This window comes from Myxine glutinosa, chromosome 14 (assembly GCF_964187855.1).
Source record: "Myxine glutinosa chromosome 14, kmMyxGlut1.1, whole genome shotgun sequence".
Taxonomy (NCBI): Eukaryota; Metazoa; Chordata; class Myxini; order Myxiniformes; family Myxinidae; genus Myxine; species Myxine glutinosa.
Window position 1 is genome coordinate 53035811 of NC_136274.1, and position 20203 is coordinate 53056013.

At 43.3% G+C, this 20203-nt stretch overlaps 1 protein-coding gene across 4 annotated transcripts in view; it reads right to left on the minus strand.

The window, feature by feature from the left end:
• Window positions 1-710: 710 nt before the first annotated feature.
• The window catches only part of LOC137439774 (uncharacterized), a 66784-nt gene continuing 47291 nt past the window's right edge, over window positions 711-20203 (minus strand). For 2 of the 4 annotated variants that reach the window (XM_068135863.2, XM_068135864.2), the window contains exons 2-6: window positions 19173-19262; window positions 18909-19073; window positions 8472-8532; window positions 8145-8217; window positions 711-4619 (exon numbers count right to left, since the gene is read on the minus strand). In XM_068135863.2, the coding sequence (XP_067991964.2) occupies window positions 1675-4619; window positions 8145-8217; window positions 8472-8532; window positions 18909-19033 (3204 nt within the window). In that variant the 5' untranslated portion in view covers window positions 19034-19073; window positions 19173-19262 and the 3' untranslated portion in view covers window positions 711-1674. Of the gene's footprint in view, window positions 4620-8144; window positions 8218-8471; window positions 8533-18908; window positions 19081-19172; window positions 19263-20203 lie in introns of all 4 variants that reach the window. The other 2 variants (XM_068135860.2, XM_068135859.2) reach the window with 1 other exon arrangement.

Genomic DNA, 20203 nt, shown 5'->3' on the forward strand with positions numbered 1-20203 from the left:
GGGAGGTCTGTGGGAGGCAGAGGGCTTGGGAGGGAGTTTATGGATGGATTTAGGTTATGGATGGATTTAGGTTATGGATGGATTCGGTAGAAACTTGGTGCACAGGTTGGGTGTGCGACAAGGACGAATCGATTCGATTTTGGTGTAGATCTGGGTCTGGATAGAATTTTAAAAGTTATTCTTTACAATTGAGAGACAGGAGCAAAAACGACATACAGCACGATATCTCAAAAAGTTATGGACAGGTTATGACAAAACTTGGTGAGGTGGCAAGAATAAGCCTATTAGACTTTGGTTCAGATCCAGATCCAGATACAAACCATAAACTGTTCAGTTGGGCGGACTTTGCGCTCTACCGAGTGCTGTTCTAGTTTACTGTATTGTGCAATTAAGCACTGGTGCTGTTAGGGTGGGAGTGTTTTGTGCTTTCTCAATAGTCTGAGAGCTTTGACTTGAGCAACTCGAGTACAAACAAATAATTGTGAAGGAATATATTTACGCCTTACCCCTTGAACAAACCGGCTGCAGAAAACAAAAAGCATCTGACTCTTTAATAGCTGAGGCTTAAGAAATCTTAAAGTTGTACGCGTTGTGTCCTGCAGCCTACCCTGAATCCATGACCTCACCATTTCATCCACCAGGCTACCTCCCTTCCTGCGGTGGAGCACTGAATCTGTACTTATTAGAAATGGCAAGTATAGACACAATGATACCCGTGAAACCTTTATTTGCCTATAAAACAATGCAACAAACCTGGCAATTGCATACAAGATGTTGAAAGTGGAATTGGCTGTACAATACCCGTAACTCGTCATCTGTGCCAACAGTGCTCATGAATAGGATGACAAGTTTGGAATTCTATTGAGTTAACTGAAGTTGCAACCCCTTGTGTGATTTGGAAAGGCTGGAGTTTTTAAGCAGAAAAGGCACCCTCCCACACCCAAGAAAGGAATTTTTGCTGAAAATATAAAAACTGAGCGTAGAGCAGCAATGAAAACTTTCATGTTGGTGTTGAGCCAAGTCCTTATTAGAATACGTACAATAAATGAGTCAACAACATCCCCATCTGTTCCTTTTGCTCTGGATATGTAAAGTGAACCTTTATGATATCAGAAGTTGTGCATGTTGAGTTAGCGATGTCTTTTCCCTCTGGAATAAGGTTCTTGGGAGGAGCTCTGTAAATATATTCCCTTAAAGACGAGGACATTCTTATGGTGAACTTGGGATTTTAACAGACTTTTCATAGCCAGACAAACACACAAACGGAGCTCTATAATACCGTTTTTGATTCCGCAAGTGTTCACTGGCATTCAATAGGGTGTACCACAAAAATCCTACAACGTTGTTAAATGTTTTCCCACAGAACTTCACAAAGAGTATGCCTATGTGTGCTGACCTTTTCTTTAAGTTGAAGCAATGTTGTGGTATTTTATGCCTGATACATTTTAATTCATTTTCTAAAGTGGTGATGTGCCTGTACTGTAACCACATCTCTCTTTGGGTGATGTAGTTGTGACAAATGCAACAGTATAACAGTTTCATTGGGACACTGAGTTGGTGTGGGGAGAGGGGTGCACGGTGGTATTTAATTTATATATATATTTCCCTTGCCCAACCCAATATGTCTGCCTGGCACCAATGCTGTGTCACAATCCTTTGAGCAATAGACACTGATTAAACCGCTGTCTCAATTATAGCAGATTGTCGCTGCACTCTTCGCTTTCTGTGAGCCGGCTGAACATTCTCGTGCAGGTAATACTCATCAGACAGAGTTGTGTTTGAATCTCCATCACTGTCTTCTCTGTCATAAAACACATCGTCCGCACCCACCATGCTAACCCAGTCTGTAAGACTGGGTGAGGTAACATGAGGTGAATGATTAGAAAGGTGTGCACACGGATCAATCGCCAGGCCAAAAGGTTGGCATCGAGCCTGGCAGCCCAACTGCCCACTTGCAAATGGAGAGATCCTCCCTTTGGCCAGAAAATCTGCACTAGAGCGTCGTGCGTCATTAGCAACCGGTGAAAGTTTTGTACCTGGACTATCTGCCAGAGAAGGAGACGTACAATGAGGTACGGACCCTGAATAAGAACGGAGCTTTGAAGAATAGCCACCGGGAGGACTTATACGATATACCTGATCTATGAAGAAATGACTTGTACTTTTCCTCTCCAGTGAAAGGTCTCGACCATCATGAGTTCGTTTCTTCACTCTGTCCTGCTCGACAACTGCATTACTGATGGTGGAATCGTTCCCCGGTTCAAGAAGAGCATTCATAGATTTGCACCGGGCCATTGCATCTCGTTTGCTCCATCGTGATTCTGTTTTGTTACCAGAACTGATGTCAATAAGAGGTTCCTTGTACAGAGACATCTCCCTGTAAGCCTGAGAGCTGGCCAGTGTGCTGTAAGTGGGGTAAGAAACCAGCAGTTGTCCACGCTTTTGTGGCATAGTGCTGCTCCGTTGAAACTTTGGGAATGGCCGAACAGATGGCAGAGGGGTGTGCAACCTATTTGGTAATTGCATTGCACATGGGCCCTGGGTACTTCTGCCTTCACCTCTGTCTGTTGCAATTTTTGTCTTCAGCGGATCGTAAGTCACATCTTTATTTTGTCTTGTCTGTGAGCCATTATTGCAACTGGAACCCAGCCATTCCTGGATTTTAGTGTTACACATCGTATTTGGATGCAATTTTGTGTCTTCTCTTGGTCGCGATCCATGCCATGAATGTCGGTTAGATTCCTCAAATATTGACATGTAGGCCACTGACTCCTGGCTGACTTTGGCAGGGAGTGAGTTCAACCGAGTGGATGTTTCGTCGGAGTGATGTTCATATAGCTGGAAACAGGATGTATTGAACGCTATGTCGTTTGGACTCGCCGGTTTTTGTACCGGGGAGCCCGTGTAGTTTGGACTTCCTGGTTTTTGGACTGGGGAACTGCTGTACCCCATGCAGTTTGGGCTTCCCAGCTTTTGTACTGGGGAACCGCTGTACCCTGTGTAGTTTGGACTCCCTGTTCTTTGTACTGGGGTACTGCCGAATACAGTGTAGTTTGGACTCACCGGTTTTTGTACCGGGGAGCTGCCGAACCCCGTGTAGTTTGGACTTCCCGTTCTTTGTACCGGGGAATTTCCGTCCCCAGTGTAGTTTGGACTCGCTGGTCTTTGTCCCGGGGAGCCGCCGAACCCCGTGTAGTTTGGACTCACCGGTTTTTGTACCGGGGAGCTGCCGAAACCCGTGTAGTTTGGACTTCCCGTTCTTTGTACCGGGGAATTGCCATCCCCAGTGTAGTTTGGACTCACTGGTCTTTGTCCCGGGGAGCCGCCGATCCCCGTGTAGTTTGGACTCACCGGTTTTTGTACCGGGGAGCTGCTGAACCTCATGTAGTTTGCACCCAATGGTTTTTGTACCGGGGAGCTACCGTAGACCTTGTAGTTTGGACTTCCTGGTGTTTGTACCGGGGAGCCATCGTTGACCTTGTATTTTGGACTTCCTGGTTTATGTACCGGGGAACCACATGGCTTGTACACATTGTTGGAAAATGGCTGTGCATTGAAAATGGTCAAACCTGTATGCAGAGGGTATTCCCGTGTTGAATCACTACTGGAGATTTTTCTTCTTGGCTTAAAAATTGTTGGGCTGACTTTGTTATCGGGGCTGGTGCCAAAAACCTTAATTGCCGGACAATGAGATGATGGAGGCAGTTGTTCTGCTTGCAATTCTCTTCCAGTATTGCTGTTGGGTGTGTCGCTTCCTATTGATCTTTTGTAGAGAGAAAATGGTGGGATGTGTTCGTCATTTGAGTTCACATTTGACACAGGCTTTTTGATTGCCGATTGTGATGTGGGAAGCTCAATGGCTTGTGCTGTTTTTGCTTCATTTGGCAACACATAAATTCCAATATTTTCTTTACTTTCCTGTGAAACAACTTCCTCTTTCTGTGTCTTTTTGCTCCTCCTAATGTCAAATCCCAATGTGGTTGATTTCAATAAGTAAAAGGACTGTGACAAAAAACTCCTCATTCCTGAGCTTTGGTCTTTATCAGTCTTTTGCCATTGTTGTCTTTGGCGACCAAGATATGCTCCTGGAAGGAGATTTTGATATTCAGGTCTAAACCTTTTTATGAACCTGTTTTGGGGGCTCTTCGGCCTCTCACCTGTTTCGTTGGAAAGTCCTCCAGCAGGTTTTGAGTTCATTTCTGGTCCAAGCTCTTTCTGACTGGATGTCACATCCAGCTCACTTGTTGACAGGACACTTGACCTACTGCTATATTGTGTGGCCGTATTGATGGGCTGCACATTCTTCTGATAAACTGTCTGTCTTTTGCTGCTTGTTCTTTCGGGTTCTTTTCTTTCGGGAAGATAGTTCTTTTCGGGCTCTCTGTCAAGGTTTTCATTCTTCCGATGAAATGCAGGTGAAGGCAAAGCACCCGTTATCCTGCTCGCAAATGTAAGGCTCTTGTTGCCAGTGGGAGTATTTGGCGTGTTGTATGCACTCGCACGGTTTTCACAGGCAAACGCTGTTGCCTTTGCAGTTGCAGTGACTGGCATTTGTGACGTAATGTTTGCCAATTTGCTTTGCCGACACTCTGCCAGTTTTCGAAGTGTCCTTAGGTTTTCTGCCAGAGAAATAAAACGTAATCGGCATGGAGAGTCACACATCCAGAAAACATGAACTACTTTTATGCAATCTAACTTATCAAAATTAGCATGCTGTAATTTTGGGATGGCCAACTAGGAACATTTTAATGGAATCCTAATAATGGCTGACTACAACAATGGAAGGAGAATGGTAATAAGTAGGGGTCTTTCACTCAGAGATGGGGTCTAGTCTAGTGGAAGGAGAATGAGAACGTTAATAAGTGGGGGTCGTTCACTCAGAGATTGGGTCTCGTCTAGTGGAAGGAGAATGAGAACGTTAATAAGTGGCGGTCGTTCACTCAGAGATTGGGTCTAGTCTAGTGGAAGGAGAATGAGAACGTTAATAAGTGGGGGTCGTTCACTCAGAGATTGGGTCTAGTCTAGTGGAAGGAGAATGAGAACGTTAATAAGTGGGGGTCTTTCACTCAGAGATGGGTCTAGTCTAGTGGAAGGAGAATGGTAATAAGTAGGGGTCTTTCACTCAGAGATGGGTCTAGTCTAGTGGAAGGAGAATGGTAATAAGTAGGGGTCTTTCACTCAGAGATGGGTCTAGTCTAGTGGAAGGAGAATGGTAATAAGTAGGGATTTTTCAATCAGAGATGATCCGGTCTAGTCTAGTGGAAGGAGAATGGTAATAAGTAGGGATCGTTCACTCAGAGATGATGGGGTCTAGTCTAGTGGAAGGAGAATGGTAATAAGTAGGGGTCTTTCACTCAGAGATGATCGGGTCTAGTCTAGTGGAAGGAGAATGGTAATAAGTAGGGATAGTTCACTCAGAGATGATGGGGTCTAGTCTAGTGGAAGGAGAATGGTAATAAGTAGGGGTCTTTCACTCAGAGATGATGGGGTCTAGTCTAGTGAAAGGAGAATGGTAATAAGTAGAGATCGTTCACTCAGAGATGGGGTCTAGTCTAGTGGAAGGAGAACGTTAATAAGTAGGGGTCTTTCACTCAGAGATGGGTCTAGTCTAGTGGAAGGAGAATGGTAATAAGTAGGGGTCTTTCACTCAGAGATGGGTCTAGTCTAGTGGAAGGAGAATGGTAATAAGTAGGGGTCTTTCACTCAGAGATGGGTCTAGTCTAGTGGAAGGAGAATGGTAATAAGTAGGGATTTTTCAATCAGAGATGGGGTCTAGTCTAGTGGAAGGAGAATGGTAATAAGTAGGGGTCTTTCACTCAGAGATGGGATCTTGTGGAAGGAGAATGAGAACGGTAATACGTATGGGTCACTCAAAAGATAGTGGCAGCAGAAAGTTTAAACATGGAAATAGTGGCAAAAGAAAGGTTTAAATTTGAGTTAAGTAGGTGCCAACATGCATTGGACATACTCGGGTTACATGGATTTGGCAGGAATGAAATGTAGCTGAGGTATGGAGCGGTGATTAGATACTTGTGTTGTCATTGTGATGTCTGTGATCGTGTCTCGTCAAAAGGTTAGAATATGGGATATTTCCCTCATATTTCCCTGATCAGAGTCTTTCACATGCCCAGGATATTAAAAGAATAATTTCCCTGAATATGGGACAATAACGATTTATTATTATTATTATTATTATTAATGTGCTGTTTTTGGTTTGGTCATCCCTCGCCCGATTACCGTAATGGGCCCCAGCCAACGAAAACTATTTTAGAAGTTTCATTTCACCGGGATGAAAGGACCGGTTTCATTTCACCCTGATGATGTCTGTGCCTGCCAATGATCCTGACTCATCGTCTCCCCCTCCTCTCCACACCCCAGTGAATTTAAGTTGACAAACTGATATATCGAATTGATATAGTATACAGTGCCTTCAGTAAGTATTGACACCCCTTGATGTTTCCACATTTTGTTGTGTTACAGCCTGGATTTAAAATGGATTAAATTGAGATTTTTGTAACTGATCCACACATAATACCCCATAATGTCAAAGTGGATTTTTTTTCTGTGGAATTTTTACAAAATAATTAAAAATGAAATCGAGAAATATCTAATTTAAATAAATTTTTAACGCCCTGTGTCATTACTTCAAAGAAGCTCCTTTGGCATCAATTACAGCTTTGAGTCTTCTTGGGTATGTCTGTATCAGCTTTGCACATCTGGATTTGGGGAGTTTCTCCCATTCTATCTTGCAGATTTGCTCAAGCTCTGTCAAGTTGGATGGGAAGCATTGATGAACAGCAATCTTGGTCGTTCCACAAATTCTCAATGGGATTCAAGTCTGGGCTTTGACTGTCTGAAGCCATTCCAGTGTTGCTTTGCCTGTATGTTTGGGGTCATTGTCCTGTTGGAATGCAAATCTTCACTGCAGTCTAAGGTCTTTTGCACTCTGAAGCAGGTTCTTCTCAATGATTTGCCTGTATTTGGCTCCATTCATTGTTCCATCAATCCTTACAAGTCTCTCAGTCCCTGCCGCTGAAAAGCATCCCCATAGCATGACGTTGCCGCCACCATGCTTCACGGTTGGGATGGTGTTAGATGGGTGATGAGCTGTGCTCAGTTTCTGCCAGACTTTGCTTTGCATTCTCATCAGACCACAGAACCTTTTGCCTCATGCTCTGTGTCTTTCACGTGCCTTTTTTCAACTCCAGGCATGCTGTCATGTGCCTTTTTTCTTAGGAGTGTCTTCCGTCTCACCATTCTCCCATAAAGCCGAGATTTGTGAAGTGCTGCAGAGACTGTTACCTTCCGGCAAGTTCTTCCATCTTAGCCAAGGAACTCTGTAGTTCTGTCAGAGTGGTCATTGGGTTATTGGTCACCTCTCTGACCAAGGTCCTTCTTGCCCAGTTGCCCAGTTTGGTCAGATGGCCAGCTCTTGGAAGAGACTGGGTATTTCCATATTCTTTCCGTTTCCTAACGATGGAGCTCACTGTGCTCTTGGGAAATTTCAACATTCTAGAAATTGTTTAGTACCCTTCCCCAGATCTATGCCTCCTCACAATTCTATCTCGGAGTTCTACAGACAGTTCCTTCGACTTCATGGTAATGTGCCTGCACTGATATGCGTTGTCAACTGTGGGTCTTGTATAGAAAGGTGTGTTTCTTTCTAAATCATGACCAGTCCATTGAATTGGTGGCAAGTGGACTCCAATCAAGTTGTAGACATCTGAAGGATGATCAAAGGAAATTGGATGCACTTGAGCTCAATTTGGTGTCATAGCAAAGGGGTTGAATACCTATTGACTCAACACATTTCAGCTTTTCATTTTTAATTAAAATTTAAAAAAAAAAAAAAAAATCATTAAATTCTAAAAAAAGATTTCCACTTTAAGATTATGGGGTATTTTGTGTGGATCCGTAATCTCAATTAAATCACAAAATCAAAGATCACAAGAAAATCTCAATTAAACCATTTTAAATTCAGGCTGTAACACAATAAAATGTGAAAGGGTCTAGGGGTGTGAATACTATGTTGAAGGCACTGTAGATGTAGCACAAGCTTGGTGAGACAATTGGCCTCTTCCTGCATCAAAATTTGTCGTGTATCCTTGTTCATGTTTTTTTCAACAACCAGCTGGATGACATACCTGGCAGTGAGCAGGTGTCGGTGATGTCTACATCTTTGTGTAGTGATACGGAGTCCTTGACTGAGAGCAAAGGCTGAAAATGCAAACACCAGGAGTATGATCGACCAGTCTCATTGCATCACAACCATTCATTTTGCGGCAAGGGATGCTAGAGGAGGAGATTTTTCAGGAAAAATGGAATTTTTATTCCCGAAAACATAAAAGATGGACAATTAGTGAGGAATCCCGAAAGACAGAAAAAAACAACTCTCGAAGACATATTTTCTGAAGTGTCCAAGAAAACTAAACCAGAAGCTAAAGATGTTCTACCAGATCATCATGCCTCACCTTGGTTGCAGCAAACACGATTTCCAGCCGAGTGGTGAATCTCCTCTGCAGTCTTGGATTACTGAAACATGGTACACGCAACAAGCATTTCACTTCCATATCATATTTATTGGATTTTATTCACCTTTGCGGTGAACTCAGCATTAATAAGCATACTTTTCTGACTAAGTCTATTTTAGAAACCAGGGCTTCTCATCTTGTCTTCATTAGGCAACAAGCTTTTGCCTTTTCAGGGGATAATCCCGAGCAATCGAGAACCCAATGACCCGTACAGCTTCCTATGAACTAATTTATTAAAGTTGGTGGCCGAAGTCTCTTAATTGCTCGCTTCAACACTTGCACCGACTTCATGACAAAGTGGTGAGCAGAAATGTCTCAAAAAACTGTCTGCACTTCTTCGATCCAATTGGAGCACAAAAAGTGGCAACTTCTTTTTATTTTTGAACGAAGAACAGGACTGTCTGCATCTGCTAAGAACAACTAATTGCCTTCGATTCTAAATCGTGCATCTTGATTTGTTATTTCTAATTTTTTTCCTTTTTTTAAATTTTTTTTTTAGCTCACCTGGAACATAGTTCCGGGGAGCTTTTGGGATGGCACCTTGTCCACCTGTCCGTCCATCAGTCCGTAAACACTTTAAACTTATTCTGCGAAACTGCTGATGGATTGTGACAACACTTGGCACAAATGGATATTTGGTATGTTGTGACTAAAGTTTGTTCACGGCATCAAAAAAAAAATCGAGGTCTAAGGGGTGTATTGGGGGTCAATGTGGGTCCACGTTTGATGCCTCCCCCCCCACCCCCCCCCCCCCCCCCCCCCCAAAATAGGCATTTGCTTTCTTCTCTGAAACTACACACACAATTTCAATGAAACCTGATCACAACCTTCACCACCCGTACTGTACCAACATTTGTTCACGGCATTATAAAAATCGGGGTCTAAGGGAGTCTACAGAGGGGGATAGGGGGGGAGGGAAGGGGTATGTCCTCCAAAATAGTTTTTTTTTGTTTGTTTAAAGTCTTATGATTATGTTGGTATGATTCTACATGCTGCCCTGTCTTCTAGCACCTATTGAAATTGGTTTAAAATACCTTTAATTACTCCCGCCAGGTAGTAATGCATTCAATCGTGTCCGTCCGTGTGTGTGTGTGTGTGTGTGTGTGTGTGTGTGTGTGTGTGTGTGTGTGTGTGTGTGTGTGTGTGTGTGTGTGTGTGTGTGTGTGCGTGCGTGTGAACAAGATATCTGGAAAAGTTCTGAACGGATTTGGATGAAAGTTGGTGGGATGATTGCCCTTGGGATAAGGAGGAATTGATTAGTTTTTGGTGAAGCTCAGGATATTATTCCGGATCCGGGAATTTTTTTTGGGATTTTTTTTTTGTTTTCCTTTAAAAAACATTTTCTCTGCAATAATTGGAGCGATTGAGAGCAAATTTTCACCATAGGGACTCGGTCTGGGACTCGGTCTGTAGAATATTGAATGGTAATTATGACGTCACATGTCACGTGGTTCGGCCGCCATATTGTTTTGAGTGAAAAACACTAAAATCCAATTTTCCCCAAAACGCCTGAACAGATCGAGGCCAAACTTTGCAGGCAGAATCGCATACCCATGACGAACAAAAAAGTCAGCGAGCATGACGTCATGCATCACATGGTTTCAGAGTTATGACGTTTTTAAGCACAAACATTTAAAACCTAGCTCCTCCCTCATTTGTGGTCCAATCGAGGGGAAACTTCACAGATCTGTTCAGCATATCAGTCTACTAAAATGTCCTTTTGGAACTTGCGATAGGTCACGTGGTGTGGCAGACATCGTTAATTAAACGCAAATAATAAAAACATTTCTATCTCTTGAACCACTTCATTGATCGCCGTGAAACTTCATACTGTAGTAGAAGTCATGAAGCGTAACAAGTGTGCAAAATTTGAAGATCATTGTATGTACGGTCTGGAAGCTAGAAGTTGTTATTGCGTGAAGAAGAAGAGTCTTCGGCTGTGGACGATTAATTATTTATCACATGTACAGACTTGCAGGCATCGTTTGACACAATGTGCCAGGTTAATTTGAGCCTCAAATAAAATTATAATTCCAGATTTGTCAATGGCTGAGGTATATTAACAAACGAATAAAACAGATTTGGCAAAATTCCAACTTTAAAAAAAAAATCACATATTCACCCAGGGTTGTGAGAGGCTGAAGAAGAAGAAACCTCGCATGGGCTTCCCAGACCAAATAAATAATTCTGGTTCTGGCTCTGTAAATTTCAGGTTTATTACTCCCGCTAGGGAGTAATGCATTCGATCGTGTCCGTCCATGTGTGTGTGTGTTCGTATGTTCGTGTGTTCGTGTGTTTGTGAACAAGATATCTAGAAAAGTTCTGAACGGATTTGGATGAAACCTGGTGGGATGATTGGCCTTGGGATAAGAAAGAATTGATTAATTTTTGGTGAAGCCCAGGATATTATTCTGGATCCAGGAATTTTTTTGGGAAATTTTTTTGGGAAAGATTTTTCCTGTTTTACTGCATTAAAGCTTTTATCCTTATTCTTAAATGATGTTTTTCTCCTCTAATTCCGAGATATATCAAAATAAATTCTCTGACAGTTAGGGCTTACTTTCTTTTTCATTTATTGTTTTGGGGAGAGGGGATGTTAAACAAAACGTATTATTCCAACTAAACGTCTAAACCCACGGCGGGAGTATGCGCTCTACTGAGTGGCGTTCTAGTTAGCTGGTGTAGTATACTGATTTATTCTAACAAGTGAGCGCCCAGAGGTGTTGCCCCTATTTTTCTATACATAGTCGAGGCTCGTTGACAAGCTGGTGCTAGTACACTGAACGGATCAGGATGCAACAGGACTAAAGGATCAGCAGAGAGAGGGGGGAAACACCAACAGCAGAACAGAGGGTCGAGATGAGGGAGTCGGACAAACAGTGGGTGTGTGGATCTGAATGGGGGACAGGAGAGGATGCATGGAGTAGACAACATGGATGCAGAAGGAAACTCTCAGGAGGCAAAACTGGAAATTTCCTGGAAGTAGGAGGGATTGGAGTAACAAGTACAGAAAAGTTCATGGTTTTAGATTCTTGTCACACATTGAGAGATTGTCCACATTTTTACCTCCGCCACCAAAGGTGGATGGAGGTTGTGTTTTCACCCCTGTCTGTTTGTTTGTCTGTCTGTGAACAAGATATCTCAAAAAGTTGTGGACGGATTCGGACAAAATTTGGCAGAGAGGTAGTGTATGTGACCAGGACAAAATGATTAGATTTTGGTGAAGATCCGGATTCGGATCCGGCTACTAGAATTTTTAAGTGATTCTTCACCATTGGGAGATCGGGCCAAAAACGATACATAGCAGGATATCTCAAGAGGTTGTGGACGGATTTGGACGAAACTTGGGGGACCGGTTGTGTGTGTGATAGGGAATAATCGATTCGACTTTGGTGAATATCTGAATATGGATTCGGATACCAGAATTATTTAAATTCTTAAGTGATATTTCACCATTGAGTGAGAGGGCTAAAAACGATACAAAGCGGGATATCTCAAGAGGTTGTGCACGGATTTGGACGAAATTTGGGGGACATGTTGTGTGTGTGATAGGGAATAATCGATTCGATGTTGGTGAAGATCTGAATATGGATTCGGATACCAGAATTATTTAAATTCTTAAGTGATATTTCACCATTGAGTGAGAGGGCTAAAAACGATACAAAGCGGGATATCTCAAGAGGTTGTGCACGGATTTGGACGAAATTTGGGGGACATGTTGTGTGTGTGACAAGGAAGAATTGATTCGATGTTGGTGAAGATCTGAATATGGATTCGGATACCAGAATTATTTAAATTTTTAAGTGATATTTCACCATTGAGTGAGAGGGCTAAAATCGATACATAGCAGGATATCTCAAGAGGTTGTGGACGGATTTGGACGAAATTTGGGGGACATGTTGTGTGTGTGACAAGGAAGAATTGATTCGATGTTGGTGAAGATCTGAATATGGATTCGGATACCAGAATTATTTAAATTTTTAAGTGATATTTCACCATTGAGTGAGAGGGCTAAAATCGATACATAGCAGGATATCTCAAGAGGTTGTGGACGGATTTGGACGAAATTTGGGGGACATGTTGTGTGTGTGACAAGGAAGAATTGATTCGATGTTGGTGAAGATCTGAATATGGATTCGGATACCAGAATTATTTAAATTTTTAAGTGATATTTCACCATTGAGTGAGAGGGCTAAAAACGATACATCGCAGGATATCTCAAGAGGTTGTGGACGGATTTGGACGAAACTTGGGGGACATGTTGTGTGTGTGACAAGGACGAATTGATTCGATGTTGGTGAAGATCTGAATATGGATTCGGATACGAAAATTATTTAATTTTTAAGTGATCCTTCACCATTGAGAGATCGGGCGAAAAGCGATATATAACATGATATCTCAAAAAGTTATGGACGAGTTATGTCTAAACTTGGTGGACAAGTTCGTTAGGTGACAAGAACAAGCCGATTCGATTTTGGTTCAAGTCCGAATCCAGATCCGGCCTTTGAGTGGGATACACACCCGAATCTGTTCAGCCTGGCGCTGGTATGCTCTCTGTTGTGTACCGTTCTAGTCATCATTATTTTCATCAACATTTATTAACCCAAACCCTAACGCCCACGCTCTCCCGTCAAGTTTGTCCCCTTCCTGGTTATACTCCCAAAATCCAGGCTGATCACCCACCTCCACTCTTTTGTTCCTCTCTTCTCACACTTGTGGAACAGCTTTCCTGAGACTGTTCAATCGCAATCTTCCCTCCAGGGCTTCAAGCACATGGTGCGGCTATCTCTCCTCGTGATCTTTTATACCCCCCATTAACCTTACCTCTCCCAATTCCCTCTCTCTGTCTCCTCTGTTCCTATTTGTTCATCCCCCTGCTTGTGCCAAACTGTTGACCCACTTCTCCTTCTATTAGGTTTATTACCTTTCTACCCTCTGCCTTCCTGCTCTTCCATGAGCCTCGACCTTGTATTATATTATTCATGATAAAATGCTTTCAGCAACCGTTTGTTTCTGAAGATTATTTTTGGGTGGCATTATAGATATTCATTTCAATATTCTCCTCATGTTTTAATCAAGCTGGCTTTGTGAGCAGAGCGTTTTTTCTAATTAAGATTGGGGATGGCGACAAAGCACCCAAAATGCTCCATGATTGGGGATAACAAACTCACTCCACTTCACCCAGCCACTGGAACAATGGAGAATTGCTTTCTCTTATGGTGTCATCTTCCTTTTGTATCTCATACTTCCATTTTTACGGGAGTTTTTTTTCTTCTCTTTCCTATAAAGAGCGTGGCTCTGTTGCAGCTCTTGAACGTGACACAATTTACACTTGTTTATATACAGTGCCCACAGAAAGTTTACACCCCCTTTCAAAATGTTCACCTTTTGTTGCCTTACAGCCTGGAATCAGAATTTTCCACCTTTATTTGAACATCGTAACCCGCAACTTTCAGGTGAAAAACAAATTTTACAAATTTCAGAAAGTTAATTAAAAATACAAAACTAGAATATCTTGGCTACTGGTCAGGTCAGTCTTTTGGTACTGTCACTGGTAACATATAACCCAGTGCTACCTGCCGCATGGTCGAGTTGTCGGCGACTAAACTGACACCCCTCACGGGCTTTGCTAGTGCAAGACGATGACCCAAAACACACTGCCAACACAACCAAGGAGTTCATCAGGGGAACCAAGTGGAAGGTTTTAGACAGGCCAAGTCAATCTCCTGATTTAAATCCAATGAAGCAAGTGTTTCACTTGCTGAAGAAGAGAATAAAGTCAGAAACCCCCAAAACAAACAACAACTGAAAATGGCTGCAGTAAAGAATTGGCAAAGCATCTCAAAGGAAGATACAAAGGGTTTGGTGATGTCTATGGGTCACAGGCTCGACGTAGTTATTGTATGCAAGTGATTTACAACCAAATACTAACTATACACAAAGAATTAAGTTAAGCACCCCTACACAACGAATTACGGTAAGCACCCCCTAATATATATTCTTTGGGTATATGTATACATTGGCATATATTCTAAGGTATGTGAGATCAAATAATGATTGGTATGACATTAGCAATTATCCATTGATGAAATGCAGATGAGTGCACTCATCTGTGACGCCCATCGCTCGTGCAGCACGTGTTATCATCCACGTGGTCGTGATTTTCTGTAAATGCACTATCATCACGGGTTATTGCAAGTCACGCCTGAGCTCGTGTGGGGGTTACATGGTCATTTTCTCGTAATGGTGGCTCGTAGACGGTTGTCGGACGGAGAACGATGGCGGATAATAGGCATGATCGAGTCCGGAAAGTCCAGAAAAGCTGTAGCTCGAACGTTTGGTTACCACCATTCGGTGATCAGTCGGTTGGTGCAGAAACACCAGGAAACGGATGCGGTGAAGGACCGCCCAAGGTCTGGAAGACCTCGCGTGACAACAGTCCACCAAGATAGAGCGCTTTTGAGACTGGTGCGACGATATCCCTTCGCCTCGAGCCATTTCCTGAAGGACAACTGGCTGCCCAACAGAAGGCTATGTCACCGTACCGTGAGGAACCGCCTGAAATCGGCCGGTTTAAGGTCAAGACGAGTGATCAAGCGTCCAAGGCTACTCGAACGACATCAGAGGGAGCGTTTGGCATGGTGCCTAGCGCGACGTGGATGGAACATCCGGTCTTGGAGGCGAGTTCATTGGTCGGATGAAAGCCGGTTCTTGCTGTACGTGACAGATGGGCGTGTTCGGGTGTGGCGCCACAAAAACACCGCGTATGCACCTAAAAACATTCAACCAACGGTACCCTTTGGTGGTGGCTCGATTATGGTCTGGGGATGCTTCTCCCATGACTGTAAGTTGGACCTGATAACTGTGCGAGGTAACCTCAACGGAGAGCGATATGCCGAGGAAATCCTGAATACCACCGTAATCCCGCACTTCGATGACCACACCCTCGCCAGCAGACCCATCTTCATGGATGACAACGCCAGGCCTCACCGTGCGAGACGCGTCCGAGCCTTGCTGGAGCAAGGTGCTGTGACAACCATCCCCTGGCCTGCGTACAGTCCTGACCTGAACCCCCTCGAGCACGTTTGGGACATGTTGGGACGACAAATTGCGAAGATGGTCCCTCCAATAGCCAATCTGGATGAATTGGAACGTGCATTACATCGGGAATGGAACAACCTGCCACAGCAACGCATACGACGGCTTACAGGGTCTATGAGACGTAGGGTTGAGTCAGTGATCCGATCACGTGGGTCCTACACACGTTATTGACGCAAAGATCGCTAGAGGTCTTCTCAGAACAATGACTGTACGTTAGAAAACATAAACGTCATCCACACTGTCCGTGATGGACCTATAGCTCCATACTTAAATTGAGGTGAAAATATGCCTAAAATTCCCAAAAAATTTCACCTTAAATTATTCAGAATAAAATATTGAAAACGGCATGATTGTTATGTTTTTATGTGACCATAATATCACTTCTCCAGAAAATATAGCAATATCATGGGTATATTACACTGTTTTGACGACAACAAACTTGTAATGTGCGAGGTTGTAAAAAAACGGGGGGGGGGGGGGTGCTTAACTTAATTCTTTGTGTATATTATACTACTTTAATTTACTTTTCGTTAATCCGTTCCAAAACTTATGCGTACCTAAAATGGAGGGGATTGAACATAAAAAGTGCTATTTTTATACAAAGGTAAAACATATGCATAGAAATACCAAGAAATAAAGCTGACCTTCTGTACTCTAGCCTCATGTTCATATTTTGATCTCAAATCCAAATTTCTTGAGTATATAGGAATAATAACAAAATTGACATCACTGTTCCAATACATATCGAGGGCATTGTAATATGTATAATACGTGTTTAAACCACAATCGTGCATGTGTATGTGTAAATCATGATTTGTGCGTGTGTTTGTGTGTTTATTTGTGTCTATTTTCGCTTGTAAATTGTTTTTCTCTGCAACCACTTGTCCGATTGATGCAAAACTTTAAAGATAGGAGGCACTCCAAATGAAGGATATGATATCGAGATCACTGACATTATAGGCCACATGGTATGGCAGCTATATTGGATTAAAGGGAAAAAAATTCAGACAACTTTTTTTTCGAAACCGCTCAACAAAAAAAGTTGAAACTTGACTTGTCATAAACTCCTGGTGAGCTATATAGGGTGATGATGATGATGACATTGATGATGATGACAACCCTGGTGTTGGGCTAGCGGCTAGGGTGCCGGCTTAGGATCCTAGGATCCTGGGTTCGAATCCCGGTCGATCGCTGAATTAACGCCAGGGGGGTTGACTCAGCCTGTCATCCTTCCGAGGTCGGCTAATTGAGTACCAGTTCACTGGTAATTCCCTGTTTGTCGTAAAAGGCGACAAAAAGGGTTGGCGGCAGGAAGGGCATCCGGCCGTAAAACATTGCTTCAAAAAGGGGACCGAAAAACAACAACAACCACGGTCCCCGAAAAAGGCCAACCCCCGCTTTGCGGGGAAAAATGGCCTCTAAAAGGTGGGATGATGATGACATTGGTGAAGTAGTGTTCCAGCCATAATTAGTTTAATCAAAATCTTTATCTGAAAAATCTGAAACTTAATATATCTGATCGAGACCCGATGTGAGTAAATAATAAAATTTATGATGTCATTGGTCACGTGGTCTGGTGACCATATTGGATTGAAAATAAAAACTTCTTTTTTTTTTCTTCTTTTTTTTGTATACAAGATCTAGGCTCATGAAAGAGCTAACATTAATCACACAAAAAAATCAAACAGACACATAAAGCATATAATAAGGGGAGCAGTAGACAAGATGGGGAAGGAGGGGGAAGCACACAAACACAACATTTGAGAGCAGGGACATCGGGAGATCTGTGGGAGGGAGAGGGCTTGGGGGGAGGAAGCGTGGGAAGGGGGAGGGGGATGGGAGAAGTATAAAACACATGGACACTGCAAGGACTTCCAGGAAAGAAGTAGGTATTTCAAAAAAGTGGATCTGGGATGAATTAGCGGGGGTAGAAAAAATCTTCCTCTTCAGAATCGCTTAACAGATCGATGCGAAAACTTCAAGCATATCATCGACGGTTTGAGTGTAAGATCTATTGTGTTGGATCACGTGAACCACACGTGATCACGTGAATCATAGAACGACACTCCTGACACCAGTTGTCGTGTGTCTACCCTGTAGTGAACACCACACGGTGATGGATGGCCGGCCGAGCTTTACCTCCGAGGTAAAATGGCCCTCGAACCCCGGCGGTCGTCGAACAGGTCCCCGAGTCTCTGCGTGGGAAACCACGCCTGGGTGCGAAGTCGCGTTCCCCGCCAGCCGCCGACGCAAAGTGAACAGGCTTGCGATCCTTCCTCGACCTTTCTGCTCGGCTGCACCGAGCCCCGATGTTCCTCTCAGGTGCACACGGCACCAAGCACAACCGCCATGAGGAGAGAGAGAGAGAGAGAGAGAGAGAGAGAGAGAGAGAGAGAGAGAGAGAGAGAGAGAAAGAGAAAGAGAAAGAAAGAGAAAGAGAAAGAGAAAGAGAAAGAGAAAGAGAATAATAAGCGTGAGTGTTCGTAATGAATGTCGGAACCAGAAGAGAGCGTATAACGGCGACTGTGTCTGGATGAAAGCCAGGACCAAGAGAGCGAAAATGGTGGTCCTCTGCCTTTTTTGTTCCTTGTGCTGGAACGTTCTATGATGACATTCCACTCTCACCAATAGTGTCACGCCAATACATCGCTCCAACCAATCGTTCTTCGGGGCGTGGCTTCAGGGCCACACCCGGTGCCCATCGAGAATACTTGGCTCGGTGGTGTTAGTAGTGGTGTCCGGATCCTGTCAGCAACTGCGTTATTCATTTCAGATCCTGATCGCATGGCTGGTGGTGTCGTGTTTTATAAGAGCAAAGGGGAAACTACACACAGCGAATCTACCCTTATACCCTAACTAATTAGCATAGCTCCACCCCTTGCCATGGAGACACATAACGCTTACACGGACATCCGGGCCTGACTTAATTACAGGAAGGTTTCTTCTTCTTCGCGACAGTCGGAGCACACTTCCCTATACAATCCTACCTTGACTAAGGTATTTCATTGCTACCCCCACAAATGTAACAATATAAACAATTTTTTTTTTCATGGCTGTTGCTTCATAAAAATTAACAATTCTTTCCCAGCACTAGCACCCATCATGATCATACACGAGCACATAAACTAGAGCCCAGCACAATCATGTCCTTTCAGCCACAAGGCATTTATGTACCCATCCAGTTATATATTTAATTCAACCAAATTATTACTTTCAATAGAAAAATAACACTTCTTCATTCATCTGTTATTAATGAAATCCCATTCGCCCTCTTACTCGACAAGGGGTTGAGATGTTGGCGTCTCTGCATTTGTTGTTCCTTCTGCCACCCACTGCTTGGTATTCACTCTAGAACTCCTCCTCCCGGTCCTGCTTCGTTCCTCACCACAAAGGGATACCATGGCCCAATCTTGGTACCTTGGTGTTTTCTTATGTTTGGCTCTGCATCCTCAGTATGGTTTTAGTATGAGTGTGATACCCCACTGTCATTAATATCCTCCCTTATTTCACTGCCCCCAACCTCCCCTTCTGCTTTCTTACCTTTCCTCTGAACCGATTTCTTTTCCTTGAGATATATAGAATTATATAGGCCTCGGTCAAGCTCAGGGTGCATCAGACAATTGAATGGTGCTGTGGAAGACAAGGGTGAGGAGAGAAAAAACAACAAAGGAAATTAGTGAATGCACCACGTGTATTCATTGACAAATTCAACTCCCTGGTTGTGTCATTATGAAGGTGTGGCTGTGGCTGTGCCCATGCACATAAAGACAGGGATTTGTAATTGGTTCAGGGTGTCGGCGACAATCATCTACTCTTTGCGAAAGACACGGCAGAATCCTGAATGTCCACCAACGAATGGTAACAGACGGGGACACACTCGGCTTAATGTCCATTCGAGGGGCTTCGCGGGACCTGAAAAGCACCAATCGGATAGTTTGTAATCCAGTTGATAATGGAATTCCAGACCAGACAGCCAAAAAGCAAGTGCCAAGTGCCAAAGCAAGGACCAATCTGCAGTAAATCAGATGACAAATGGTGCAAATCATTATTTTATTTTTTTCAAACCAGCGGGTAATCTCGCACACATGGTGCACAATACAAACCACCTGGACAATTAAATATTGCCCTTGATTTGAAAAGCTGCTTCAGTGTATTCAGTGGGGTTGGGGTCCAAATGCCATGTTACCTTCATGTAAGCAAGTCACATTGCTCTGGAAGTTATGTTAATGCTGTTGGTTTGTGTTGTAAGTAACAGCAGGAATACGGATGACATTACAGTATATATCAAAGGAACACATTGCAAGATGGTGGAAAAAATACAAGGGGTTGTAACATATATGCACCATTGTGTATTTTGATGGCTACCTAAACCTAAAAACATTTTTGCACAGTAATTTGCCTGGAATCTTTATCTTTATCTTAGATATTTCATCAAATCAGTTGTTTCACAAGGAGAACATGCTCTTTGCATACGGATGACGACGACTCTCAGTTCGTTATGTGAATTTCACTGAGCAAGCCACAGGTGTGCGTGTGTGTCTGTATATGTGTCAGGGAGGGGTGTGTGGGGG